Consider the following 21,081-nt stretch of genomic DNA (forward strand, 5'->3'; position numbering starts at 1 on the left):
GCCGATCCGGGTCTTGCAATTAACGTAATTTTTATTCTTTTGCGAGTGCAATGTCATGCGAATGAGATTCCCGCGTTGACCGCAATTTGTTTGTTCCACTTTTTAATCAGTCGGAAGTTCTACTGTTATCGCGGTAATTCACGCTCGCGTTGTTGATGCCCCAGAGATTTTTGACATTAAGGCGTAATATTTATTGTTAGTCCAACAATTTCATCATACGAGAGGAACAGAATTTTTCAAAAGACATTTTTTTCTCGGACGAAGGGAAATAATATCAGAATTATGAACGAACGATTTTTTCAATTGCGCTTCGTTTTTCTTCAAAAGCTTTGAACAACTTTTTCGTGCAACATATCGAGACTTTTTCTTCCATCGATCAAAACTCTCCAATATTCGCAAGTCGGCTGCAAGCATCCCGCAGAAGCCAAAATTTCTCTATACCACGTCCCGTGATGGATGCAGCCTAAAAACGAACGGGTTAAGTTTGGGGTAACCGTTGAAACCACAAGGGATTTTGAGTAATTGTCACGACCATCAACAGGAAACTGTGATAATCGGTCATGCGTTTCTTTTCACTCAGTTTCGAGATAGTTTTCTGAAGGAATTTCTGATTTAGGGAGTTTCGCAAATTGAAAATTACTATCGATTTGTCAAATTAATATATTCGTAGAGGCTGCTATGATTTTCCTAGAAATATGAGAAACGAAACGCATAAAAACTTTAAACAAGGACTTGTAAATACTGATTTTTGAATTCGAATAATTGCTTCAAATAACGGTAAATAAGTAGGATCTCATTTGACAATGACTTATCGTGCATAAATACTTTTATTTTTCAACGGTCGTATCGATGTTGCTATTTTTTTAATAATAATGAAATGCCCACGGTGTGATTTTGAACACTGCAGACATTCAACGATAACAGCGTGATGAATAGCATATAAAATGATTAATCAAAGGGATCTACTGTAAACTTGCAACTATCTTTCAATGAGATAGCGATTTCGGAGGATAATTATACACATACCTAACAAAATTGTTTAATTTATATTATAGCTATACAATTTTTTGAATCCTACAGTTTAGGATAAATCATCGTAAATTTCCGAGTTGGTTCGAAAAATAGTTCCTCACCTATAAGTTCACACCGTTCGATTTTACCACAAAATTTTTTACAGTAATGTTTAAAACCTAAGAATAACCAAAAATAATCGATTTTCTATTAAAGTGATTATTTTTTCTCGATTAATCGAGTATAATCGATTATTTTTCTTCACAATCGGTTTTTGTTTATTACTCCCATGAACGATGCACGACAATATAAATTTACGTGTTTAAAGTATCAATTATTATCATTATCTTACTTACTAAGGACCTATTTCGTATGATAAGTGAAAGATAAACGAATATTTTCACCTGAATTTGAAAAATATTTTTCAACGAAACTATAAATTATTAAAAAACGTATCCGCTATTAATTAAGACTACGTACTGATACCTACGAAATTTCGGTTTCAAATGCTCCGTTTCAAAAAACTACAAAACAGTCGATTAATCGATTAATTTTTACCGATTCAATCGATTCGCGTTCGATTATTTCTTTACACACGACAAATCGACTCATCGATTATTTTAAACTCAGTATATCCACCGCTAAATTTAAAATCCAACGAATACCAAACGTCAAACCAAAGGTGTACGTACATTATACAGGCAATAATATCAGTGTCGTGCATCGTGTCGATTAACACGATCGATTATGCGTGAAAAACGTTGAAAACCGCAAGGCTGTTTTAAGCCAGAAGCCAAGAAACCGCCCCGCGCGAGTGCTTTTGGCGCAAGGGCGAGGGGGGGAAGGGGATGGGGGACTGCGGGGGGAGGGGGGGGGCAGAGAGAGTTCCAATCGATGACCGCGCGTCGCGACGCCAAAGATCTCGCGCCCTTTCGCGATGAGGACTGTGTGAAGCAGAGGAGTGGGGGGGAGGAGGGAGCGACGGGTCGCAGGAGGGGCGGAGAGGGGGAGGGGAGGTACAGAGTTACTGCGGCGACGCGTCGATCAGCGCCACTGGCGGCGAGGCCTGGAACTAAAAGGCTGCGAGGGGCAGAGATCGGCGAGTGACTAGAGAGGCTCGGGCGAACGGCGCAGGAGAGCGAGAGAGGCGTTCGTTGAATTGGCGGACATTCGGTTTCAGTATGGCTTCAGCTTTTGACAGGGCTGGTTATCACTGGCGGATCGTCGCGACCGTTTGAGCCTCGATGAAATACCGGCGTCGCATAATAACAAACCCGTAATCATAATCAGCACGTTGTCATCCGTCGCTGAACTGTGAATTATTATATCCTATTCGTAAATACGTCGTCGCCGTCGTCGTCTCCCTCGACTTCGTCGTCGTCGTCACGTGTGTCACACGGGTGTTGTTACGGTGGTGCGACCCTCCCCTCCTTCTCCCTCTTTTCCGTTCCTGCCTTCGTCATCCCTTCGGTTTTTTTCTTTCTTTCTTTCTCTCTCTCTCTCTCTCTCTCTCTCTCTCTTCCTTTCGCAGAAGCGGCGTGATTCTTTTTTCTTTTTTGTAATGTTTGTTTATGTTTTTTCGTTTGTTTTTTTTTCTTCTTAACCTCTTACCGTAATATTCTGTGAATAAACTTTTACGCATATTATCGTTTCACGCCGAGGAGAGTATCGATGCCGGTTAAACAAGGTTCAGTGTGATTAAAAAGCGTCTTCTTATTTCCAATTTTTTTTAAATCTTCGGTTCGGAGTTTTTTTCTTTAAATTCTCACTTACGTCAAAACCACGTACGAGTTGTCACGCTGACAGCCAAGGAGCCAAACAGGAGCGACATGAGGCGGAATGTGAAGATAGTTATACTCCTGTCATGCGCTTGGATGTCCGCCTTTGTTTACTACTATCACACCACCAGGGACACTAAGGTGAGTCAAGTTATCCGCGAATTTTTATACATGTACGTCGGTAAATCTGTTTTATTCAGTCTCGGTTCAGCGCAAAAAATTCCCTACATTCCTTTATTTTTACTATTGTGTGTGTTTTTTTTTGTTATTTTTTTTTCTGCTGGTTGGTAAACGTGCGCGTGCTTCTTTTTTTTCACTCTCGTTATGTTCTGTTTCGATTTCATTTGTTTCCGTAACTTTTCTCGTCGAATTTACGAACCGAGACGAAATTGATGTTCGTATGAAAAATCATTGATTCGGAGCTGGAGATTTGTCGTCTGAAATTCAGTTGAAATCGTAACCAACCCGCATTTTTCATACTCAAATAATACCAAGTCGTTATAAGTTTGTTAAAGGGTAGAATCTTTTTCGACATCTCGTCACTGGCAGCGTTACTAACTTCAAGTTCGTGACTCGAGGCGCCAGTTTTAAACAGATTTTTTATCCATCGATAAATCGAGTCGCCACGTGTTCGATTCTCTCGCTTCTGGGAATTGTTACACGAACACATGGCGTTTGTTGTTTACTACTAGGTTTCACGCATGAAAGAAATACTTCAACACGATGAAACTTTTCAGGCAATGTCCGATTAGAGAGGTTTTAAGATGTTTATTCTTATCTGTTGATTGCCAGCAGCTCGGATCTCGTCATTGCGTCGTCAAATTTTCTCGTTATAATGTCTCTTATTGTTTGTTTTCGTCGTGAAACGAGAAGATGAAATGAGTTTGAAGTCTGTAACGTTATTGTAACGAAACATAGAGTAAAATTCATTATTTTCTGATTTTTACACTGATTTTGAAGAAACTAAGATTTCTAAGTATTAATATATCTTGTTTCATTACGATTTACCGAATTTCAAACGATTCCACAATCGCGAAATAAACATTTTTCATCGGCATAAATCGTTACAATAGTTACGTTAGTAACTTAATTAAACGTGATAAGATAAGCCGATAGGTACATACGTACGTAAAATGAAAGATGAAATTAATGGTAATATCGCGTATTTATTTATGACGATCCCTGTCGTCGCGCATTAATTCCCAGAATTTATAATTTGCAGTATATACATATACAGCGTATATAATTGTACATGTATAATTCCATACGTACGTAGGATAAATTGATTATTATTGTGCGGAGAAAGCAGCGCACGATATAATTATTGTCGCAACGACTGAACTGCACTGCGGTGAAAAAGAGAAGAAAAAAAACTGGGTTGAAATATCAAACTTTCAAGCTAGTGTATAAGTTGAAATTGAAATTTAATCCTTGACCGATTGAGAAAAAATTCAGAGAATAGGATAAATAAACGTAAATTACACGCTCTGTATACATATACATATTATATGCATATATACGGTATATTAACACGGAGTCATTAAATTCGTAACTTCTTTTTTCACTTTCGTTCTTTATATACTGTGAAGAATAAAAGCGAAAATACGAAGCACAGCGTACACGGCAATGAAAAAAAAAACCGATGTCGTTATATTACATTCGGGACAATAATCACCGTGTGTATAATACACGAACTTTTCTTTTTTTTTATTTTTTTTCATATACACTCTACGGACCAGGACGTGTACGGAATAAAACTTGGCGTAATAACATTTTTATATCGTTCCGAAAAAGAAATAACGATATAGCAACGATAACAGTAATCGAGCGAATGAAAAACTTGTCGATATTTCAAAATCGATTTCGAGTCACGATGCGTAGGTTAAGCTATGTTTTTTTTTTTAATTAATTTTTTTCTATTTATCCTGTTATGTTGGCCATTGTTTATTAGGTTTTTTTACATCGCACCGGCACGTATTATACAAATCGTCGACTCTCCGTTTTTCACAGAAGTGAGCGAAGATGAGTTTAGTATTTACTTACGATATTGATGGAAGTGTAGTGACGAAGTTAATGGATAAATGAAACGTAGAATCGAAATCTCTCACATTAATTCGCAGATTTTTAATGAATCTCGATTAGCGGTTGAATATGCAAATTATTTTACGTATATATTATATTATATACCTACGTTTCGCTTCATTGACGTTTAACGAGTTTCAACCCCTGCCTTAAAAATATTCGTCGATAATTTTGGTCATTTTTTTTTTTTTTTTTTTTCAAACCCCATTCTTCGGACGAACAAAAATCGAATCGAAAACGAGGCTGAAGTTAGCAAAGTTAGCGTAACGAAACATTCGGAGAAGGGTTCGCTATTTTTCAATATTGACTTTGAAGAAGTGGCCAAGTTTTCAAAATATAAATTTCATTCACCTTATTATAATTTGCTGCATTTCAGAGATTCCGAAAATTACGAAACATCGGATTTCCCGGTACACAAATCATTGCAACAACGTAACTAACTTCAGCCCCGTAATTGTAGAAATTCAAAATCGTACATTAAATTCGTAAAATCGTCTGAAAAATATTAACGTCTGTGCACAAAGTAAAAAAAATCAATACACGTACACGCGTTATAAAATTCGGGGAGCGGTGATTATTGGACTAAAGCCGGTTAATCGTGTTAAATTTACACGTTTACATTCGTTGATAAATTGCTTGGGTCTCTTTCTCTCCGCGTGTAAAAATACAAAAAAATATATATACTAAAAATATACAAATAACGTACAGTATAATACAATTATCATACCCGTTACATATACGTACCGTAATAAATCGCGAGGCTCTCGCACGCGCGGCACGTATACTCGTGTAAATATATACCTACGCGTACGTTTATATACAATATTCGTGTATATGTACCTAAATCTAGGCATATACGGTAAGACGCCGCCTGCAAGTATGCATATTACGAGAGTTATTTGTATTTTTTATCTCGACTGTTGCGGATAAAGTCGGCGTCTCCACCCCTTCGTAACCCTCGCGGAGGGCTTCGAACCCTTTTTATCGTTGTCGACGAACCAAGCGAAGGGTTCGAGTCGTTCGCGAATCCGTCCATGTCATGCTGTAAATTTTACATGGTCGAATATTGAATCTGCTCGATCGATTTACATGTGTTGAAAAATTGTTCCACCAAAAAAATTATCAACGGTAATAATCGAAATTTTCTTCTTCCCTGATACTCCGATTTTAAATCTTGCGATTTGCGTTACATTATATAATTTGGTATTTGATCGGTAATTTAATTTATTTTATTATGTATTGCATAAAATTGAAATTATTGTTACTACTCCTACTGTTATTATTGTTGTTTTTGTTTTTCTCTGTTGTTGTTATTATTATCACAGCATACGGTGGTGGATTATAACGTAGTTTCGCTTGCACGGATAATTTTGATCAACTGTCCACATTCGCTGTTGTATTATCACTCAGTGTCCGGCGAGTTGATATGGATTTGCAAATTTGAAATTGCAAATTTAATTGTCACACGTTGGTGTATAATTACAGTCATGCTTTGTGCGATTATTATTTAGCGCAACGTAGAACCGACGTTCTGCCGAAACTGCGAGAGAGATTACTTGGCTATTACGTATAGAAAACGACGATAGGAACAACGAAAAGCAGAAGAGAGATAAAAGAAACAAAGACTAAGGAAATACGTAAAACGTAAGAAAAGGATGTCAACCACGCGTTTCGAAATCGAAATAAAGTTTTTGCCATGTTTTTATCTCACCCCTCCTCGCAGGCGAACCACGCCGCAGCTGGACATTTATCGCGATAAATTAGTCGACCGGAAATTTCCCGATTACGTTATTTATTGCGAAAAGTTTGTCAAAGCGTGATTGCAGCTTTTTACCCTGAAATTGAACCTGCCGATCATTCACACGGAATTTTATATTATACGCCTCGGTTGGGTTATACATGTATTGGCAAATCGCATCTGTTACATATATATGTATAAACGAGAATACATGTGTGTGTGTGTGCGTATGTGATGTTGTACGTAAATATATTTATACAGGAACCAACGATTGCTCGTAAATAATATATTATAAAATATCACACGTATCTCGGTTAACGGTGTTTTTCGATTTTTTCATTTTCTTTCTATTTTTCAATATATTTACACTCGTGAGCATTGGTAGCTATAATTATCGATTTTAATGTGATCTTCTGGTTATAACCCATCCGTGTGAACGGAATAATTGAAATTTTGCGAAGAAATTGCGAAAAAAATCGTTGATAACGTTCGTCAATTAATAACATCGGTGATAAAAAATGGTGTTTTTACCGTAACTTTTAACTTTTAAAGTGTAAGTCAAGGCAGGCGAATCCCAGACTTTACGTACGCAGAGTTTAGGATGCAGATATTGCGGAACGTTGATTGTTCGTCTCGTCTTTCGATGCTGCAGCATCGTGCGGAGGGTTGATCGATAATTGGCGAATTGCCAATTACTCGACACCACACCGTCATTCGGTTCTTGTCAGCGGCGAGGTATCCAAAGTTAACGTCTGGATGTTAACGATAAAGATTTGAAAATTCGTTAAAACGTGAATCAACTGCGTAGCGAAGCTCAGACTTTCAAAACTCGACTATAACTTCGCGGAAAAAAAAAACCCCAACTTTGGTGTAAATTCGTAACCCTTAACTTTTTTCTCATGCAAAATTAGCATTATCTATGAGTTGGGGGTACGAATTTATACCCAAGTTGGGGTTCTTTTTCCGCGAGGCTATGTAATACATTCCTGAAATCAATTCTGAACTTGGAAAGCAAAAAAAAAAAAAATTTGCGAATTTCAAAAATTTGATTCTTTCTATTCATTCTTTCTTTTTTCTTTTTTTTTTCACCGTTTACGCAATTAACGAGATCTCAAATTGTTCAAGCCGAGAATTAGAACAGCATGTTTATAATTCGCGTGTAAAAATGTTTTAATTACACTGGTAAACGGTGGTTTTTTTTTGTTGCAGGAGTAAACGTAGTTTTTCGAAATTGTTCTTAGTTACAAAATTTATTTTATTGACATTTTCAAACATGACACAAAGAACCAACAGTTAAATGAAAAATTTTATGGTTTTTTTTCTTTTATTTTGTACTAATGTTTATATATTAAAAAAAAAAAAAAAACGCAGCTCAACAAAGGGGGGAAAAAAAACAAATGATTTCAATGTTCGTTTTTTTTTTATTTCTAGTTCTGATTTTTTCCATGAATTTTGATGTCTGAGAATGTAAACCATCACCACCCCCCTTTACAATACTACAGTAATATAAAAACTTACCGAGTCTGCGATCTAATATAATTATAATTTTATTTGTAAATTCTACGTTCTCTGATATAAAAGTTTAAGGAAGAAAAATCAGAGCAGCAAAGAGAAATTCTTTTCTTTTTGTTTCTTCTTACCGAGCTGTTTTTTTTTTTTTTTTTTTTTTTTTTCCCCATACTGGTGGTATTATAATTTGTATGAGGAAAATTTAACTCACGACGATTATTATTAGCCGATGCACGTGCCGCTTTGCAGCGTGCCGATGGCTCCGCTGCGTTTAATATATCCCTGTAGAAGATACACATCGTGTGTATATATATATATACGTTTAATCTCTGTATTTATTCTGGCAGAGTTGTAAGAGTCCGCTGACCTGTAACAACCGTACGCTTCACATGCGATAACAGCTGCTCGTATCCTGTTCTATATCTACATGTACATATACCTATATGAATTTATTATATTTATATGCACTTATTATATGATAACGAAGCATAGCAGCGGACAGAGTAATCGGCGATCATTACCGATCTTCAACATTTTATTACAGTAATCGCGAATCGCGTCCTTGTCTCCCAACGTTCGAATTCTTCATTCAACGGTAAAATGCATTTAAGAATTCTTCCCCCCCCCCCCCTCAGAAAAGTTTCTTATATTTTCCCTCTCATGTTCGATGTAGGCTTTATTATGTACATAGATAAAGCTAGTGTTGACTGACCTGATTGATTGCAGAATCTTATTACATATTATCTCGCGAATTGCGATATCTGAAGTGATTTTTCAAAAATTTTATTTAAATTTTTTTTTTTTTATTTTACCGTTTTATTCGCAATTTTTGCAATTTATATTGCAGGGGTTTCGATTTGATTTCTTTACGAAATGAGGCTTCTGAGTGATAATTGACAAGTCGATAATCTGACCGTGCAGTTTTAGGATTGGTTCGAATTCAAAGTCGGAAATGGGAGGAGGGAAGTTCGGGAAAGCCAAAGTTTTGCTCCTTCGCTTCTCTCCTTACCCTTATGCATATACGAGGCAGTCCGTCTGAACTTCGGTCGGCTTGATCTTCAATGAATAGCTTCGTCAAACGTAGTTTTAGGATCGTCTAACGACGATCGCGTACCAAAGGAACGTCTCTCAATTTTTTCGAATGAAAAGAAAAACAAAAACACGGAAGGTACGTGAAAAGAAAATAACGAAGCACAATCTCATCTTTTTTCTTTTTTCTTTTTTTTTTTTTCTTTCATTCAAATCACAAAGACGGTAATGACTCGACTCGGGAACGAAGATATATACGTGAGCTGGAAAATACAATGAGCTGTTTCTTCGGTTACACAAATAAAGTAGAAAAAATATCTCGAATTCACCAAATATGACAGAAGAAAAGTATTGGTAATTAAATTCAATTTCGTTTTTTTTTTTTTTTTTTTTTTTTTTCGAATACGATGACATATCGTTGAATGAAGAAAATAGAAGTAATTCGGATCCATCGTTCGTTCTGAAATGTTTACTCTTCCGTCGGTCTGAAAAATCGAAACTCATCCCAAATCGTTTTCGAATTTCCAAACAGTGCGAAAACGTGGAATGGACAGAATCATCAGATGGATTCTATATTTTCGAAAATTTCTGAGACGAATATAATACAGAGTTTTTTACCGTTCGGAGCTTTCGTCATTTGCTCGTAATTGTGATCATTATGACTTTGCAATCGTACTTGTACTCAAGATTTTGGCAACCGCATTACACCTGCCATTTTCAAAAAAAAAAAAAAATAAATAAACGAGCAAAAATCGTTTCTACGTGTAATCCACAACTTCAATGTTCGATAGTGCGAAACAAAGACGAGGAAAAATTTGCCGAAAGTTTTTCGCGGCTGAAATAGGCTAAAAATGGCGCCATAGTTGCATCACCGTTTTCTCTTAGCGATCCCAAGGGTCCTTCGTTTCGCCATGGTTCCACGGAACTGCTACGAAGGGTGCTCGTAATCCCTGGAATGGGACCAAAAGCTGTGCACCGCTGATAATGCAGATCCCTCCGATACCGACCCGCCCGCTTGTCCGACTCTCGTAAAAAGATGGTATCTGTTAGTCTTGCAGGACTCGCAAGTACAGTCAAGCACAGCTGTAAGGCGGCCAGAGTTTCCTGCTTCGTGTTCCGCGGTTCTTCGAACCGGAAATGGGACTCGATTCTCCCTCGTTCACCCACGTTGTTCACGGATTCCCCTTCCCGATTTGATTTTCGGTAAGTTTCGCGAGATGATCAGGCAGGCAAGACGACATTTCCTAAACCCCGTCCTATGAGGTCGAATATTTTGTACAATGTACAGCCTGATCTATGATTAGACTCGAGGCAATTTTCAAAGGTACGATATTTTATTTTATCGTCCGATTTAGCCATATTTTTTTTTTTTGCGATACTTAATTCCAATTGGCGCTGTGCAGATTCAACTTGCTGTAAGGACCAAATGTTTCAGAATTAGTAACCCCTAAAAAAATAACCCATGACAAAAGTTATCTACATTTTTAAGTAAATTTCATTCAATTTAATGTGATTCAATTTTTTATGACGAGTTATTTTTGTTTGGCTCATTTTTGTCTCGAGTTATGTTCGTTTCGGTTTCATTTTTGTTTCGCGTTATTATCGTCTTGATTCCTTTTTTTTTTTTTTTTATTCGTTTTTATTGAGTTATTTTTGTCTTGAGTTATTTTCGTTCAGGTTAATCTTATCTCGAATAACTTTTATTTGGATTTCATCTGTTGTATTTGCCTTAATTCGTTTTATTTTATCTATTATTATTTTTTTTTTTTTCTTCTTCTTTCTTCATCTCCAGTAACTTTTATTTGGGTTTTATTTGTTATATTTGTCTTGATTCATTTTTGTTTGGTTTATTTTTATCTTGATATATCTTTGTTGATGTTATTTTTGTCCCGAGTTATTTCTGTTCGCGTTATTTTTCACTTGATTTATTTTTGTTTCGATTATTTCTGTCGCGCAGGGTTATTTCTATCCTTCGAGTTATTTTTGTTTTCTTTATTAAATTTGTACGCGGTCAGGATAATATTACACTTATCGTACACGTACGTGTAACCGGTTTATTGCACTTATGCAAGTTACAACGACGCCTACACACGTATAGACTTTGACTTTTCAAGTGTTAAAATTGCTCAATCATGCACCGCCCTAAGCTGTGTACTCTCTGTACAATATATAAGCAATTCGTTCGCTCGGTTGATTCGCAGCTCAGATCTGTGAGACGTGTACACACGATGAGTAGTAGTTGAAATGCGTTCAAGCCAGCCAAGATATTATACCTTCTTATGCAACTGACTTTTCAACAAGTTTTTCCAACGGAGCTTTCGGATTCAAATCGATTCAAAGTATATCGTATGCAATACATCGTCATTGCCATGATAACCGTCACAATTAAATATACCCATCAGTTGAATTTACCTGTAACGCGCATTCTACGCCAGTATTATTTGATCAAAAATAGAATTTCCCGAAATTTGTGTATAATGTATAAAAGTTTAACAAGCGGTGTTTCTCTTTTTCCATTTACTTTCCTTCGTTATTAAACCGTATGAGTAGAATATTTTGATCTCTAACCGAAGAGGAAAAAGGGTATAATAATCTAGAGGCAGAAGAAGAATGAAGGAATATACGTGTACCGGGACAATCTCTTGAAACTTGATAATCAACCGCGCACGCGCCAAGTAATTGAATCTCATTGGTCGACGAAATCTTCCCGCAGCGATATTCTTTGTCTGCGACGCAGGCGTGCCAACGTACGCAAAATGTGGACGTTTGAATTCTCAGAGAGCATAAGCATTGGATTCCGACCGTTCTTTGAAGAGTCGACTTTCCGAACCGACAACAAACGCTTCCAAAACCTTTCCGAGTCGCTACTTCAATTATTTGAGATTCTAACCTCGAAAATTCGTATCAACCACATCGCCGGCAGAAAGAGTTTGACAGCCGAAAACTCGGGTTGGCCAGCCTGCGCGAAGAGCCGACAAAACTCGCGCATGCGCGGTTCGTTTTCAGATTTCAAGAGATTGTCCCGGTATTTTTAATGTACATGTAAGGAGAAGTGAGAAGGTGAATCGGCGGTTCAAAAATTAGAAACACCTGCGACGAGAGGAGAGTGGGGTTGTTTTTGTTTTTGAAAGGAGCATTCCGACTTTTGTATAATATAGTTATACCGCGGCAGAGGGAGGAGGAAGAGGAGGATAGTGAGAAAAGTGAGAAAAGTGAGAAAATCGAGAAAGGGGTGCAGAGCGAAGAAGCATCTAGACGGGAGGGAGGAGAATAATAGCGTTTTTTATTCGGTTTTTACCAACTTACTCGCTTCTCTCTCTTTATCTCTCTTTGTCTTTGCCTCTCTCCACTCTTTCTACGCAACGAACATATTCCGCCCGCAAACGGGGGTTGTGACTCTGCAATTATGGGATCATTGAACTTGCGGACGTGATACGTGACTGCGATGCAAAACTTCTCTTTGCGTATCTGCATGCGTATGTGTATTGTACCTAAATATATATATATGTATGTATGCGTGTATGTGTGTATCTATGTATATATGCACGTGTATTATATAGATGGCGGAGATTTTAATCCTCGATATCATTCATCCCGTCACGCTCGCTCGACCCTTTTCACGGTTTGACGGTCATTTTATCTCGTACCTAATTGTTCATACATATATACATGCGGGGTTTAATTTTTTTTTTTTTATTCTCTTCTCCTTTCATTTATTGTGAAAAACACGAGCAACGTTTGTGAATTTTTACCGAGTGGGGCTTCGTTGATGAATTTATTAAAATGGTTTGCTTGTTGTTTTTTTTTTTTTTCTCATATTTTTTTTCTTCCGATTTTTCACTCTTTATACGGAATTTTTAATCCCCGAGTCGAGAGAGCCAACGATTTACGATTTTTAAATCGTGTTAATCGGCCTGTTCGTTTTTTCGTTACACGTTACACGACGAGTAAAGGGAGTTATGTAAAATTCTCGTATAATGTCGGATCGTAAAAGGTATAATTTGCCAAAGCCTCCCTCTGTACGTGTATATAATGTACAATTTGTTATACATGGTATAAGGCAAGTAAAGAACTTCGAGATAGAGAGAGAGAGAGAGAGAAAGCAAATTGGTCTTTATTTAAAGCTTTCGCCGTTTGGCAAAAACCATTCGTCCCTTAATTAGAGAGATTCTCTTAGCGGTATAATGCAAAAAGACTGCTATGTATGTATATTATATACACTGTCTCGAATCAGCACGAAAGAAAAACGCCCCTTTCTTATATATAATCTTTCCCTCTAATTTCTTTCTCATGCACCTCCCTGAAATTTTAATTTCGACTCTTGTCGACTTGCTCGAGAGAAGAGAGAAAAAAATGAAAAAAAAAAAAAAATAAATAAATAACAAGAAAAATCGTTCCATCTCAGTTAAAACAAATTACGCTTCAGATTTTCTTTAACAAGATTATCGAAATTACAACATTCTCGTATTCATAGTTCTATACGGATCATCTGTTTATATAATTCGCAAAAATCTGTAGCTAACTTTAATCGCTGCATGTGTGTAGAAAAAAAAAACAAAAAAAAAACACAGAACGAAACAAATTCTATTTTGTTTTAAAACCCAATTTTTCCGGAAAAATCGCAGAAAACTTCAAAATTTGAGCAGTATAAGTTCAAACTTTACGTGCAAAGTTGGTGCTGCTTGTTGCAGAGCAATCTTGTAAACTTAACTTTTAAACTTCTTTTTTCTCGTTCTTCTTTCTCATTATCATGTCGGGATTTTCTTTGAGTTTTAAAACAAAGTCTGCTGCTGCTGCTGCTGCTACTTTCGCTGCACAGTTTTTGCGGCTAATTCAAGATTAATTTACGTAGGGAAAATAATACCTTGGAAGTAATCACTTCACGAGTCCAACGCTGCGGATACAAAAAAAGTGAATGTTTCATGCCTTGAGATAATTTATCAAATTATGCCCACGAGTATTCATCGTTTACGTTGTACGAATGGTTTTTTTTTTTTTTTACGTTTTTTTTTCTTCGCTATAATCTTTTCTTGCCCTTGCTTTTGTTAAATATTTTTCAAGTTCGTTCGTTTGGTAGATTACTGTAGTTTTTTTTTTTTTTTGATTTTTCTTTTTTGCAGAGAGAAACGTGGGGGAAAAATTGTGAAACTCTATCGACCCGAGAGATGTTTGTCTTCTTTCTGTTTCTGAATGTCAAATAAAAGTAGGTATCTAATTTTTGATCGGGTTAACGATGACATTTCGTTTACTTGAACTTGAAGTTAATCAAGAGCGTTTTGTTTCTGTTTTCCTTTTCTCTCGATTGCGAGTTAAACTTCATATTTAGTTATTCGCTTGTTCGATTAACACAATAATAATGATTAATTTGAAACACAAAGAAGAGAATCGCGGGCATAATTTTTTTGGAATAAATTGATATCAAAGGTGGAAAATTTATTTATAAATTGTAGGAGGAATTACTCCCCCTTATTCACCAATGTAAAAATGACGAAAACAAACCTTACAAGTAATAAATAAAAGGTTTGGTTAGTTATTATTCGATGTATAGGATCGAAATTTATTTATCTAAATAGAAACTCGGTAGTTTATTTTTTTATTTTTTTTATTTCGTTGATCCGCTTGCGTATGCATTTGCATCATCAACATTACGTGCCGTGTGTGGAAATTGCAATTTTTCTCAACCTCGTGCGTTTTTCCTCGGTTACAGTTTCGACCCTCCTCGGTTGGCTTCCTATCGTCGAGAATTTTGCCTGCAGTCATGAAGGGCTGAAAGTTACCTTAACCGAACTGAATTGCTTTCGTGAATTAGTAACACACGTGACGCCCTAGAAATTACAACGGCTGTAGCAGCTACCGTTTCTCGCACTTTCATTTCACCGAATTATGCTATTCGACACCATCGTTCGGCCACGGACCATATAAATGTTGCCGAAAGACGGGTCGATATGGAATTCTTTCCTTGGGCATTATTATATACACCCGGTAAAGATTCTTGGGCATTTTTCAAACCTACCGAAGTTCCTTTATTCGTCTTGTGTATCAGGCAAAGGAAAAGATTTTCCAACTTTTTTTTTCTTTACTTTTCTTCTTCGTAAAAATACCCATGCCATTCGATTTGCACAGAAAATTGATCGAAACAACAATATCTGTTGGCCAAATGAAGCAAACATAATTATTCGAACATACTAAATACTTCTTCTTTTTTTTTTTGGGCATGTTTGGTAGTTTACTTTTTAATTTATTTCTCAATCCATTATTCGATAGAAATTCGGTATTCTACCGTTTTTTCTCGCCATTTATTTTGAGTTTCGAATATTTTTACACACATGGATATTTATGTATGTATAAAATAAAACTCGGTAATTTTCAAGGGGGGGGTGATAAATCACAAACGCGAACACACAACATTTGGAGAGTCGCAAAGGTCGAAAAGTTCGGATTGAGGGTTCGAAGAAATCGCGGAACGAAGGAAACTTCCGCTATTAGCCGTCGTCACTCTTTTCCTCCCTTTGTTTATTACATACGTATAATATACGATACATGTGTAATGCATGTTTAATACTTTGACGAATGTTATTTATTTTTCCATTCTCAAATTCCGTTCCCTTGAATCCGTATATTTTTTCTACGGTATTTTACAGACGTCGAGAGAATCGAGCATTCGTATAATTTCTGGACTATCGAAAACGTCATTAGACGTAAAAATCGTAACTTGGAAAAAAAAACAATTTGAAAATCAAATTTTTCGTATCGTCACTATTATTACACAAGGAATTGCAGCGAGAAAATTAACACTAATTGATTCATAAACGTATTTATTTATATGAGAAGTTATTCGAATGCTCGACGCTCTCGACGTCTGTAAATATGCGTATTATTATACCTTAAGGGTGAAAAATTCAATTTCTGTCACTCAAGTTTTACAGGCTTCGTATATATGTTGCGCGTTTTTATACACCTACGTAAATAGGGATAAATGTATAAAATGGTATATATGCGTACCTACATATCGAAAAGCAACGTTGAAATTGAAATGAAATACGGCAAGTCCGGTCGACGTTTTATAATAAACGTGTTCGAATGCCTGACTCGAATGTGATTGACGGTACTTCCAAGAAGGATTTTCGTTCGTCCGGATAAGTGCGTTTTTTTTTTTTTTTCCTTAAATTTGTTTAAAAATTTATTTCTATTTTTATTTTCTTTTCACTCGTCCGAAGACCGATACGTGTATTAAATAACGTACGATGCGCAAATCCACTTCAGGCATTCGTATCCAAGGTTTTCAAATTTTTCGAGAACGCAGAGAAAAACTAATTTTTGTGCTGCTCTCGTTGAAAACGATGACTTATGATTATGATATTACAGAAAATTGTAATAAGATTATAATCGACTAGTTCGGAAAAAAGAAACAATTTTCTTTCTCTCAGCAATTTTTTTCCCAAACGCACAGGTTTCGAGTTATGGAAAATGACATCTTAATTATCCACTCGTAAACGGTACTTGGAAAAAATCTGAAAAAGTTAGAAAATGTCGTTGGGGGTCGTGGTCAAACCTTGTTCACATTTATTTGGACCACCCTTAGTTATTTTTTTTTAATTTGGTTCTTTCTTTTATCATTCGTTCTTTCCTTCCCGCTGAAAGGTTCAATTCAAATTGTATACTTCGATAACACAATGAAAGTAATCAAAATCGATAATGAAAAGTTTTTTGTCTTCTGGACGAAATATTCGAGTTTACGCAACGCGCATGCGCTTTAATATCTGGCGGGAAATTTGAACGACTGTCACTTTTAAAGGAAGGATTTCGTGGCTACGCGAGTCGCTTCCTTCTTATTCGTGTCGTATGTAACAGCGTAACAGTTATAACAATAATGATGATGATGATGATGATGATGATACAATTTTGTACAGCAACGGAAATAGCGCGGCAGGCTGACGTGCGAGATTCGCAATCCAACGGATCAAGGAAGAAGAAGAGGAATTAGAAAGCCTCGATCCGATCCGGCGCCTTCTTTCACACACACACACACACACCATTTATTCCTTACGCTTTCGTCTTTTATAATTTTATAATTCGGTACTCTTCCGTGTTTTTTTTTTTTTTTCCCCTCACTCGATTTACATTTCCGTTCTTAGCTCTCGGTTTCGTTTCTTCCTACGTTGTCATATTATTATTATCATTATGGTTCTCATTTGTTCGTACTTTGGTGAAAATCTGGCGCACTACTACGAAAGAACAAAACAATAAAACCAAAGAAAAAAAAAAAAAGTTACGCAAACACGTAATTTCGTCGTTGAATAATTTAGTCATGTAATAACAAAATTGCGTCGCGCTTTTTATTTTCATTTCAACAATTTTACAGTGGTGTGAGCAGACTGCTTGGAAAATTAGCACTATTTTTGTTCTCTGTTTGTTTTTTTTTTTATTCTTCACTTTCGCACACTGTCTTGAATTTGAGTATACTCCTTTATTTTTTTATTTTTATAATTTATTTTCTTTTTTTTTTTTTTTGCGACGTATAACTCTTGAACATATATTTATCAACTTCAGTGAGAATTAGGTTAAATGATCAAGTTTTTTTTCAACTCGTTGCAATCTGCGCCATTCATTTCCCATTAATTTTTAATAAAGGAGTTAAACTCTACGTCATTTTCAAAACTTATAGCTACGCAGTAACTGTAAGAAAATACCATCCAAGTATGTAACAAGCGACCCGAAAGGCAGGACACGGCGACTTTATAACGAGTACCAACTTAGCGGATTGTTATTACGATCCAACTAGGTGCCTTAATATGCAATTATGATTTACTCTAACTATAAATCACTCGAAATTGGAGTCATTACAGCTCCATTAAAAATACTCGGTACGTATTCAACAACCGTACGTATAGTTTGTGTGTATAATATGTGACGTAGATAAGAAGAAGACAAAAAACCTTAAGGTTCGATGAAAAATCGTTTAACCCTCTGAGGCATACATTATTGTGCCGAGTCAAGTTTTATAACAAGATGGTTTTTCGTTGTAAGAATACTTACCACTGTGACTCCGACTTTGTTTTTGTTTCCTGCGATAAAAAAGTTGAAGAAACAAGTTTAAAAAGTCGTATACATAATTGATTATCACTTTTAATCGGAACACTGAATACATATTCTGAAAAATCCCTTGGGCTCGACAGAATTCCATCTCGTCTCATTTCTCTTTTTTTCTCTTTACGTTATAACAGTCGGATATTAGTTGAATATTTATTATTTATACTTGAAATTTTTATTTATATCAGTTGAGAAGAGAGTTTTTTCTCGATTATTTTATACCCATATCCGACCGCATAAAAACATGAGGTTGAAATTACTAACGTTATCTTTAACAAAACGTTGGGGACAGAATCACTATTTTCTTTATAATTTTACAATGATTTTTACTAAACCAAGATTTTCAGATACGAGTGTGTTTCCTTTTATTACTTTTACGGTTTAGTGAATCTTATACAAAACCAAAATTGCAAAACAACGGTCTTTTCTCACCTCGAATTGTTACGACAATGTTCCTAACTTCGATACAGTATAAAAACCGAATTGTAGAATAACGTGTGATACAAATTGAAGGAGAAAAAGGCGAGAAATTACTGGATTAAAATTCGTTCAATAATGCCGAGAAATAGAGAGAACGGAGAGAGGAGAGGGGTAACAACAACAAACAATGATAATTGCTAAATTGTTCGCATAAGTTGGATTAATTTAGGGAAATTTGGACGATTCGAGGCAAAACTGGGTTACGTTATGGCGTCCCTTGGCATTTATTATTCCCGGGGGTTTATCTCGACTTTCGTCTTCTTCGCTTTCGATGGATCAGATAGCGATACATGTCGTTGCTCCGCGCGACCCAATTAAGTCTCCGGGGAAACGAGACGTTCGAGTTTTCAATCATTATCTCGGCCTCGATCGTTTGCGGAACGAACACGTTACTCGAGTGTCTCGAACCTGCGTAAAATATGGGGGGAAAGAAGTTACGATTGGAAACTTTACTCGAAATATGGAAAAAAAAAAAACGAAAAAAAAAAACAAGTTTTATGCGATCTAGGAAGGGAATGAAAAAAAAAAGCTGTGAGTGCGTGCAAATAAAAATTTTTTACAACTCGCGAAAATAGTTCGTTCTTTGCTGTATTCATTTTTTATTTCCTTACCAAAAATACCAACAAAAATTGCACTTAGTCTTTTTCGATCCTCCTTCTCAACACTGAGAAAAATTTCATTTGTTACCATTTTATGCTATTGTCGATCCTTTTTTGGTTATTGCAACGCAAAATCAGTTTCTGAGGTTTACTCTACTTTTTTAGTTAAACAAGGCTTTAACGTCAATTTATTGTTGCACGAGAATTAAATTTTCGCAACAGTTGCAAGAAAATATAGTAACAGTGATCGCAATGAGAAAGAATAGTAACGGATACCAGACTTTCCGGTAACAGCTAAAAAACTAATTTTTATTTTCTACCTAGAACTGTATCTTTCGATTGTGGTAAAAAATGAAAATATTTGAGGACCGAGCGGTAACCGGAAATAAAAATTTCTATCAATGAATTAACAATTATTATACACAGTTGCGTTGTTTGTTATAAATTTCTGCAGCTTGTTATTCATGCTCAATCTAATTTCGATACCTTATCAGGCATGTGCCTTGTTTAAATTATAAAAAATAAAAAACAACGCGCGTTGTTAATGCATGTAAAGAAATCATCAAACAGCAATCCACGATAAATATAGTCGAAGTAACGAGAATACAAACAGAGCCGCGAGTTCTTCGTCGTATTTGATCGATTCCCGATATCAGATTATAGATTATAAATTATAGATTATAGATTATAGATTACAGAGGTAACCAGTGTATCTATCCTGAAAATGTGTGCAGCGCAAAGCAGCCGAGCTGATCTTGAGTTCTCATCTCCTCCTCGAATGTTTGTTTCTCCCTCGGGGCGTTTCGCCTCTACAATCCATCGCGTACATGTATATGTGTACACACGTACAATGTATACATAGGTAAGGGATGTGCGCGATTTGAGAAATGAAGATGGAAACGGCAAACAACTTCCGAAACGAACAACGACAAACTTTCCTCCACTGTTCCAGCAAATAGCAAACACTGCAAGGGTTGTTACCTGCGGATAAAGAGACAAAGAAACCTGCCGCGCGTTCCGTGCATCAGCAATATTTTTAAAACACCGAACGAACGATTCTGGCGTACGAAATTTCTTACGAAAATAAATATGAAAATATTGGCGTGATTTTTGAGAATTTAAGACTTTTGGATTTGTCAATTGTCGTCTTTTTTTCTTTTCTCTCTGTACTTTGACGTTTGAAGGCGTTTGATTTTTTTCCCCGAGTCGTTATTGAATCGCCAATAATTATATTACGGATTTAAACTTTTTATGCTCTTATGTAATAACGTGATTCGTTTTTCGTCAAAACCTTAAATTAGCTTTGAAACGTTTGTTTATTTGTTTCTTTGTTTCTTTTTTTTTTTTTATTATTATTTCGAAGTCGATCCGTGAGTCAAAAATGATTCAACAAATATAGCCTGGATCACCTGCAGCTTTTCTCGTCCTGGTAAAGATGTCGGAAAAGAGATTTTGAACTTTATCCGTTAATTATACCGAACGCCCTTTCCTCGTTCGTCCATCCCGTCGCTCTATGACGTCACGATCACAATTGTGACGGGATGCTGGAAATTTTTGACAATTTTTACAATTTTGACAAAACAGACCCGCATGAAATTGTCCCATTCACAGTCCGTCTGGGCAGCCTCTGTATTAGCCAGCGAAATAATGTCGAGACTTCGAATCTCCCCTAATTTAAACAACGCCTTATTTTCACCGCGGGCAATCAGTTCAATTTATAAAACTTATACACACATATATGTATATATATATAAGGACACGCCTC

General features: G+C 36.2%; 1 protein-coding gene across 2 annotated transcripts in view; it reads left to right on the top strand.

Moving 5' to 3' along the window:
- The first annotated feature begins 2,135 nt into the window (after positions 1 to 2,135).
- Positions 2,136 to 21,081, top strand: part of LOC124299455 (polypeptide N-acetylgalactosaminyltransferase 2) — a 158,590-nt gene continuing 139,644 nt past the window's right edge. The window contains exon 1 of one of the 2 annotated variants that reach the window (XM_046752627.1): positions 2,136 to 2,930. In XM_046752627.1, coding sequence (XP_046608583.1) covers positions 2,841 to 2,930 — 90 coding nt within the window. In that variant the 5' untranslated portion in view covers positions 2,136 to 2,840. The remainder of the gene's footprint in view (positions 2,931 to 21,081) is intronic. The other variant, XM_046752628.1, reaches the window with a different exon arrangement.

This window comes from Neodiprion virginianus, chromosome 3 (genome assembly GCF_021901495.1).
Source record: "Neodiprion virginianus isolate iyNeoVirg1 chromosome 3, iyNeoVirg1.1, whole genome shotgun sequence".
Classification (NCBI taxonomy): domain Eukaryota; kingdom Metazoa; phylum Arthropoda; class Insecta; order Hymenoptera; family Diprionidae; genus Neodiprion; species Neodiprion virginianus.